This window comes from Zingiber officinale, chromosome 1B (assembly GCF_018446385.1).
Source record: "Zingiber officinale cultivar Zhangliang chromosome 1B, Zo_v1.1, whole genome shotgun sequence".
Classification (NCBI taxonomy): domain Eukaryota; kingdom Viridiplantae; phylum Streptophyta; class Magnoliopsida; order Zingiberales; family Zingiberaceae; genus Zingiber; species Zingiber officinale.
Window position 1 is genome coordinate 20561073 of NC_055986.1, and position 9583 is coordinate 20570655.

At 36.0% G+C, this 9583-nt stretch overlaps 2 protein-coding genes across 2 annotated transcripts; both read left to right on the plus strand.

Moving 5' to 3' along the window:
* Positions 1–440: 440 nt before the first annotated feature.
* On the plus strand, positions 441–6261 carry LOC122031871 (inorganic pyrophosphatase TTM2-like). The gene is made up of 11 exons (XM_042591105.1): positions 441–764; positions 970–1084; positions 1218–1413; positions 1643–1756; positions 1870–2043; positions 2771–2965; positions 4077–4199; positions 4282–4406; positions 5289–5406; positions 5568–5813; positions 6045–6261. The coding sequence occupies exons 1-11, from the start codon at positions 446–448 to the stop codon at positions 6246–6248; spliced, it is 1929 nt and encodes a 642-aa protein (XP_042447039.1). The 5' UTR covers positions 441–445; the 3' UTR covers positions 6249–6261.
* Positions 6262–7497: 1236 nt separating this feature from the next.
* On the plus strand, positions 7498–8214 carry LOC122045081 (ethylene-responsive transcription factor ERF019-like). The gene has a single exon (XM_042605180.1). The coding sequence runs from the start codon at positions 7571–7573 to the stop codon at positions 8009–8011; it is 441 nt and encodes a 146-aa protein (XP_042461114.1). The 5' UTR covers positions 7498–7570; the 3' UTR covers positions 8012–8214.
* Positions 8215–9583: the final 1369 nt, after the last annotated feature.

Genomic DNA, 9583 nt, shown 5'->3' on the forward strand with positions numbered 1-9583 from the left:
TGATGAGTACTAACTCAGCGCGCTTCTTGACCTGTGAAAATATAGGTTAATTAGTTTTGCATTTTTCGGTAGGTTTTTGTTTAATTGTTTGTTTTACTAAAAGTGTTAATTTGATTTAGTTCCTTGATCTTGCACCTCACTCCCTTGCAATGATTTGTGTGATTAGGGTGAAGCACAAGTTGTATTGCTATGACTCACATCGTCTGCATTCGTATTTATAAGCAACCAATTGTTTGTTTTTGATGTTCTCTTATCCATAGATTTTTGTCTCGTTTTTTGTTTTTAGTGTTTTTCTGCGTGCATTTAGATTACCATTAGGTATTATTGTGAACTAAGATTTTAGAATGTTACCATCTTATCGCTTCCAATAACTTCTCATTTTCATCCTTCAGTCTGTTTTTGTTGCAGGAATTTTTTGATTTCCTTGATGGATCAGTATGATTCTATGAATCACTCATCAGAACCTAGGCACGGACTTCTAAGAGATCGAGTTCGATTGGTGAAGCGGAAGGATTGTAATCGTTATGAAGTTGTTCCAATTCAAGGTTCATTATCATTTGAAAAGGGCTTCTATGTTGTACTACGTGCATGCCAGTTGTTGGCACAAAGCAACGATGGGATTATTTTGGTTGGGGTGGCTGGCCCTTCTGGGGCAGGGAAGACAGTATTTACAGATAAAATTCTTGATTTCCTGCCAGATGTAGCTGTAATATCAATGGACAACTATAATGATCCAAGTCGTATTGTTGATAAAAATTTTGATGGTAACTTATTCTCTGAGTTCATTGTTTTGTCATTTTCACATTTAACTTCTCAATCTCTTTTCCTTATTTCATATTTATGAATGGTTTCATCTTTCACACCTCACTGAATGCAGTTGTGTTCTTTTTGTTAACTTACAATCTGTACTTCCCAGCTTTAAAGCTTTTTAGTAATTGCAAACTTCTAATATATGCAATTTGCTTTTAGATCCACGAATAACAGATTATAGCACATTGTTGGAAAACATTGGAGGACTAAAAGAAGGGAGATCTGTTCAGGTGCCGATATATGATTTTAAAGCTAGCAGTCGCATAGGATACAGGTAATCTTTTTATGAAGTTCTCTGTGGCAAAGGGGTTGATTTTCAAGATTGAGCTAGATTTTAAGCCCAACAGAACTGCTAGATGTCTGATTACGATAAACATAAGCTATCATTTTGCTTGTCTTCCTAGCAGGACTGTTGATGTGCCGAGCTCTCGAATAGTCATTCTGGAAGGTATCTATGCTTTGAGTGACAAATTGCGCCCTTTACTTGACCTTCGTGTTTCCGTGACGGGCGGTGTACATTTTGACCTTGTCAAAAGAGTTTTGAGAGACATACAGCGTGCTGGACAAGGACCTGAAGAAATAATTTATCAAATTACAGAAACGGTCATTTACCTTCAAACTCTTTTTTTTTTTCAAAAAATTATATACTTTTTCAGCTGGATGCACTTACTTTTTTACTTGCATGATGAACTAGTTCATAAGATTTATTCTTTTTTGGTTTTGTCAAATATAGCTTCTTTTCTCTGCTTTCACTAAGTATTTAATCATATGCCTTTTCTCAAATAAAAAGGTATTTAAAAGTTGAAATTAAACCCATGCAGTATATTTGCAGGTCTATCCAATGTACAAGGCTTTCATTGAGCCAGACCTGCAAACAGCGCATATAAAAATTAAGAACAAGTTCAACCCGTTCACAGGCTTCCAGAATCCAACCTATACTTTAAAGGTTTAGTGTTTGTTTTTCCCTTTTTTTTCTTGTAAATTTGGCTTGGTAATTTACTGTTCTTTTTTTTTTTTCTCATTTTCACTTGTACTAATAAGTATTGTCCAATATTGTAGTCAACAAAGACTGTTTCAGTGGACCAAATTAAGTCTGTTCTCTCTGAAGAACACGAAGAAGTTAGAGAGGAAACTTATGACATATATCTATTACCACCAGGTGAAGATCCAGAAACATGCCACTCTTATTTACGAATGAGAAACAAGGATGGGAAGTACAACCTTATGTTTGAGGTTTGCTCTTTTATCTTTTCTCCATGTGGATTCTAGTTTGACAATTTTAGTATAATAACAATGTTATAATATCTTTGCAAGGTCAATAGGCTTATGATCTGCAGCAAACATAATTCTGTATTACTAGTTTCTCTTTATCGTTTTACACTAAATCCGAATCTTAGACTTGTTTGTTTTGAACTTTCTTTGACAATTATGCTCTAGGCTTCTATCTTGATACTCTTACTGGTATATTTATTGTTCAAATGTAAGAGTATCTACAATTGCAATCCTGATAAGCTCCAAGTGGTACTTGTGACATTTTATCATAACTAAGTTATTTTTGTAACTAATAGTAGCCAAATCCATGCTTGTGCGTGTACTTTCAACCTCGTGCATCATGTTAAAATTTCAGATTCTTGATCTTTTGTAGATTGTTGCATTTTTAGGCTTTGGTTATATTGTTTTTGCTCATTTATGGAAAATTTTGGTTCTTCAATTTTTATTTTCTTGAGTTTTGTAATTCCATTGAAGGCATTGTTTGGTAGAGTAGTTCTATCATGACCTACTTAGCTGAAAGAATTGATCCATAAATAGTGGTCACTTTTACCATTCAATAAGCACTCTACAGAATGTCTACCTATCTCTCTAATTGTTATTATAACATGGATCTTCTTGCCTATAAACATGTATTCATTCTGATTAAATCTGTAAAGTTTAATTATTGTTCAACTGGGTGAATGCTTAGGAATGGGTCACAGACAACCCCTTCATCATTTCACCGAGAATTACTTTTCAAGTTGGTGTGCGTCTTCTTGGTGGGTTAATGGCACTAGGCTATAGCATTGCAGCTATTTTAAAAAGAAACAGCCATGTATTCTCTGATGATCAAGTAGTTGTAAAGCTTGATTGGTTAGAACAATTGAATCATTGCTATATACAGGTAACTCTATTTCTTATTTCATGAAATCATCATTTCCACTATTACATCATACATTGCCTTGGATTTATTGGAAGATGCATTTGTTAAGTACGTATGTATCTTTAGATAAATATACTAATTGGCAGCTTTAGTTAAGAAGAGATTCATGTTAACAAATTTTATTCAGTCACTTTGGTTTCTGATTCTTTGCAAATTTAACTTCTTTCTGCTCCAATAGTCTAATGTAACATCCCGTCTTTAGATTCTTTTTCCAATTATATTTTAAGGCAGGGTATTGTTATCGTCTGTTTGTCACTTTAATAGGCATGGTAGAAATTGAAATAACAAATTTGGCATCTTCATCTTAGGTTTTGGAGAAGTTTTTAGGCAGTGAGTGCTAGTCTCATTACATAACTTGTGGCAGTAAAGTGATAACACTTACCCCGAGCGCCCGTCTCACTAGATAACATACATTGTATGCGTGGATATGAGATTAATATTAAAATATATTAAAAGTATTTATAGTGATAAAATGACTCACAAATACCAAGTGGATTTATCAATCTATCCAAACATAATTTCACATACTATTTTTAACATATATGAAATAAATGTACATAGGTCATATTATTAGTAACTACTAACATGCATATGATAACTAAAGTGTTTATCACTTGCAAAATAAATGTTTTATGTTATCTCTAGTAGAGAAAAATCATCACAAAATTCCTTAGTTCTTGATCATCTAATCCAGACTAGTTTTTCTCCTTTTCAATGCATAGAAGGTATAGGGACTCATCTCGCACATCTAGTCCTCGAACAATGTAAAGAGATTGCATATCATGCATGCGTCGTGATCCCTACTCTAAGATGCCTAGGCAGGTGCATAAGCCGCTTTTCAAAAGTGTCAAATTGTGTTATTCTTTGACTCAAAATTTAAGGATCATTTCAGTGTTTTTATCAATGTGAGCTTTGAGAGGACAGTCCTTGCTTAGCAGTAAAATTGACATAAGGCTGTGTATATCTACACAATGGTGTTAACTGTGCTACCTACTGTTCTTTATTCTCTTTGGCGCAACAACAATTATACTTGAACCTTGTATGATTGAGAATTGTCCTAATTATGATAAAGGTTGAAGGAAAAGAACGAAAGTCTGTCAAGTACATAGCAGAGCAGTTGGGTTTGGAAGGTTCTTACATTCCTCATACTTACATTGAACAGATTCAACTGGAAAAGCTCGTGAATGAATCAATGGTATTATTTATTTATAAAAGTTGAAATTTTTATGCCATCATCTATAGGATAATTGGTATTCTATTCTTTATTTGATGTGCAGGCATTGCCAGATGATTTGCAGCGAAAGCTAAGTCCATATGATCATGAAATGGTCTTTAGTCCTAGAGAAGCTCCTGAACAGGCATCTAGAAATACGGATTTAAAGGGAAATAAGAATTCTACCAGGTCAGGAATCTTAACCTCTATATAATCATGACTACAGTAACTTTTATTTATCCTGCTCAATGATTGATCTACCCAGCATCAGAAATACTCCAGAAACAGTTTTTGCTATACACCTTGTCAAAAACTCTGCAATACTTGACCACTTTCAATGCAGTCAAATTCCCTACCTGATGCTCTTTAACTTATTGATTAAAAGCTAATGCATGATTCTCAAATATTTTCATTCAACTTGTTGGTATTTGAATCTCTGTTAAACAAAATGAATGTAAGATACATCGCCAGGAGTTAAATGTATATATGTTTCCATACCCTTGCAGATTATATACACAAGCATTCTCTAAATCTTCAGGCCACGCAAGCCTCTTACTACTTGTCTGTTGGAGGCTTGTGAGTGGCTTGAAGATTTAGAGAATACTTTTGATTATAATGTGCAAGGATGTGGAAAGACACAATTAGTCACTCGTCACCTGTGCATGTGAGTTAGTCTCAAGGCCTATTATGGCAACCCAAATTTAATTCCCATGTAAGCATTTTATTCATTTATATATATATATTTTTCCTTTTGCTTTCCTTTTCTCAGCGTGATTCTGACCTGAACTTGTCCTCCCTCACTAATGAAAACACTGCCCATGCATGGTCCCTTCTGTTCGCCGCCCCAACTCCTTCAACCTTACAACAACCATGTTCTTCCAGGAGTTTTAACAGCGCCGATCACTTCCTTTTCCGAGCTTTCTTTTTCCTCTCTCTGTTCTTTGGTTTTTGATGTCACTAGCTGATCTTTAGTTCTATAATTTTATTGGCAACGTATGTTCAATTATCAGCTAACAACCTAGTATAGATCTTTAATAATTCCCTAAGGTTCTTGTATTTGCATTTGTTCAGAGTAATATCTCGCTCCTACTCGACGCATGAGGACAAAAGCGTGGCTAAGCTCACTGCACTTACCATCAATGGCAGAAGTTCTGAGAGACACGCCTTTGAATCATCTGCAATCAGCCAGGTGACCTTTAACTAATCAGTATGCTGATGAAAATTCTTAATGTTTACTGTTCAATTTTGATTCACGGGATGTTCGTTTGTGTGCGTTCATGCTGGCAAATTCTGGCTATAGGACAAATTAATAAGGTACTTTTGTATTTATTTCGGGTCTGTCCTATGTAGGAAAATGGTCAACTCTCAGAACAGATATCAACTCTAACTGAAAGGATTTATGTGCTTAGCTCACAAATGGAAGAACTCAACTCAATGTTTAGTTCCCAGAAATTTGTGGCAAGTCCACAACGTTTACTTCTTGAAAGTGAAACTCTTCCGACATCAATGTCTGTGTCTAACCAAGGCCATGACACCCTCCTGCCCAGTTCATCTTCTTCGCCCAAACTAAACAAAGATTTAACCCTGACAGATGAGGTATGTCTGCCCTTTGATTAACTTCTTTTTTTTCAGAAATACAATGTTTCTAATTGGAGGTTTTTCAAAAGTCTTTTTGCAACTCAACATGTTGTTTTCACATATTCCTCAACATCTATGGTCGTAAACATGTTCTTCCCATAATTGGAATTCATCTTTTATTGTACTATTAAGGATCACAATTGCTATTTTGTTCTAGAAGATAATGCTGATGTCTTTCATTATTTGCAGCTCCTGCTCATCACGCGAGGACATCACCAAATCATGCAACGTTTGAGTAACATCTCGACCTTAGTGAGTGAGCACTTGACCAAACAACAAAGAATTCAGAGCAAAAATAAACTGCTCGATTTCATCTTCATTGGGACTCCAGTCATGATAGTGGTGGTTGGCGGCATCAGCAGTTTTCTTTTGAAACGTTTTAAGCAAGACTAAAAAATCAAGGCCGAGTCGTATCAGCATTATTTAGCTCAGGTTGCAGGACTAGAAAAAACTGGTCCCTCATAGTTACAGTCTTTTGTTTTTTTTGTCATCATTGCTTTCCATTTTTTTGGGAGAGAAGATTCATAGTTTTTTCCGGCACTGATTCTTCTTTTCCCCTCTTGAGAATGTAGATGCTAATTGTTATTGGGCATGGCCTTTATGTGAGTAAAAATTAAATTAAATTAAATAAATCGATCAAATTTTAAAATTTAGTTGGATTTATTCATAATTTTTTTAAAAACTATTAATTTGTTATTTTAGTTTTTAAATTTAGTATTTGGTTAAAAATAGAATATATTATTAATCAAATTTTTAAGTCAAAAATTTTTAAATCTTTTTTTGAAGACCAAAATTGAATTTATTCTTTTTAAAAAAAATCTAAATTGTATTAAAAATACTAAATTTTTAAATAAATTGGATTAATTTGGTTAAAAATTAAATTAATCTATATTTTAATGATTTAGTTTGTTTGTTTTTTTAAATTTGATTAATTTAGTTTGTTTGAAAAAAAAAAGTTCAGTTGGATTAATTTAATTAATTTTAAATAAATACTCATCCCTAATTAACTTTAAATTTTGAGTTGATGAAGTTATCATTTTTTTTATTTTGAAAGCTTTTTAGTCGCATAAACTCGAGATTCCTTTTGGTCCACCGAGCGCACGCTTGTTTAATTTATCTTATGGTTGACAAGGATTTAGTTATACTCGTGGTCGAGGACTTTGGCCTTTGCACAGAGCACTAGAATCTTCTAGCTAGCTAGTTTTGGCTGGGAGCTAGAGCTACAGTAATTCGATAACGATAACGATAAATTTAGGCGTAACAGGAAGCATGATGATTTACTTCCTGCTTTCGTATTTTGGTTTAATACCACATACAAATATACTAAATCCAATTTGAACACGGTCACAGAAGGTGCTCCGGTCGATGGCCTAAACGAGACGGTTGTGTCCCATCTCAGACTCCACGTGCCCAAATCATCCTCCGACCAGTAATAACGCAAAAACTGATTCCGTATCCCGCCATCTCACTGCCTTGCCGTTTTGACTTTGACTAGGAAACTTTTGACTCCGCGTCATCCTCCCCCCAACACACTAGAAACATTTTTCAGTCAAACTCCCACTCTCTCCCCAAAGGTCAACCTTCAAAATGGTTGACTTCTAATCTGAGTTGCCAGCTTATAAATAAACGGGTCTGACTCGAAGCTCTTCAGTTTCCCTTCCGGTTGTCCATCGCCACCGCAGCGCTGCCGGCCGGTCGGAAAGAAGAGAGACGATATGAATCCACCAACCAGCGAGAGGAAGTACAAGGGGGCGCGCCGAAGGCCTTGGGGCAAGTGGGTGTCGGAGATCCGCGTGCCGGGCACCCGCGAGCGCCTGTGGCTGGGCTCCTACTCCACGCCCGAGGCCGCCGCCGTCGCCCATGACACCGCCGTGTTCTTTCTCCACGGCCCCGGGGCCCCCTGCGGCCTCAACTTCCCTGACCGCGTGGCCGGACTCGCGTGGGCCAGTTTGTCTCCGACCTCAGTGCAGAGAGTTGCGTCGGAGTCCGGGATGGACGTCGATGCTCAGCTAGTTGTTCTTACGTCACCGCAGACGGCGGCAGCACAGCCGGTGGAGCCGGTGGAACCGGAGATGCTGGATGAGGCTCGACAGGAGGCGATCAGGGGGAGTAGAATTGGAAGGCAAAGGGAGGAGATCATCGGAGATGCTTGTTAGATTAATTACTCTTGTTTTTCATATTCTCGACTGAAAATTATAGACAATTCATAAATATAGGCGCTAAAATCTCATTCAGGGCTGGAGACGCTATTAATGTCTGGATTATTGGACTATAGGAAGAAATCATTGTTCATTACTGTCAAGAGGCCCTGCTTCTTCATAATTTTAGTGAAAGGGAAGACATCTGACTGCTTTAATCATACGAGAGATATTTGTAGAGCTGACTCTTTATTGTTTGTCTGACTTGAATGTTTTAAGTTTTTTTTTTATCAAAAGGAACTTATATGGGATTTGTAGAAATTGGCGTCCTAGGAAAAATAGTCATCTTGATTTGATAAATTTTAAAAGTAATTAAAAAATAAAAAGGACAAATTAATTACAAGAAAAATCTAAACCTTAAATTGAAAAATCTAAACCTTAAATTGAAAAGGTAAAAAATTAAATTACCCTCGAGGTTATAAATAAATAATTCTAATAAAATTATATAATCTAACATCCCTCTCAAACTCATGATACTATAGTTAGAAACATTGAGAGTTTATCAGACAAAAACTGGAAGCGTGAAGCGGAATGAGTCTTGGTAAATATATCAGCTATCTGTAGTGAGGAAGGAACAAAAGGTAGTGTGATAGTGCCAAGCTGTAGATGATGACGAGGGAAATGACAATCTATCTCAATATGTTTCGTTCTCTCATAAAAAATTGTATTGCACACAATCTAAATAACACTCTTAATTATTACAATAAGAACAGTAGATTTTTGAAGAAAAATTTCCATATCTGCAAGCAACCAACGTAACCAAATAATCTCATAAATAGTGGTAGCTATGGTACGATACTCAGCTTCTATGGAGGATTTGAAAATAACATTTTGCTTCTTACTCTTTCCAGAGATAAGAGAATCTCCAAGAAAAATACAGAAGTCGGTGGTCGACTTATGATCCGTAAGGTCACCCGCCCAATTAGCATCAGAGTATGTACAGAGCTCTAACGAAGAAGTAGAAGGGAATAAGAGACTCTGAAACTGAGTTCCCTGAAGATATCAAAGAATGCGATGAACAACATCCCAATGAACTGTGGTCAATGTAGTGACAAACTGACTAACCACATGTACAACATACATAATATCAAGATGAGTCACAGTGAGATAAACCAAGCTTCCCACAACCGTACGGTAAATATTAGGATTTGGCAAAGGCGAACCATCTGATGGAAAGTACTTAGCATTAGTCTCAAGGGAAGTATCAACTACCCTATTGTCAGTGAGACGTGCATGCTCAAATAGATCAACTATGTATTTTGACCGAGATAAGAGATAACCTTTAGGTGAAGAGGCGATCTCGATCCCTAAAAAATAGTATAGTAAACCCAAGTCTTTCATAATTCATAGTGAAACAACAAGCTAATTCAAACTTCAAAGACTCAATTCCATCAAAATCATCACCAGTAATTATCATGTCATCCACATATAAAGATAAAAGTATACGACGTGCACGCACACTCTAGACAAATAAAACTGAATCATGATAACTGTGATGAAAGTCAAGCGAGGTAATCATCATGGAGAACT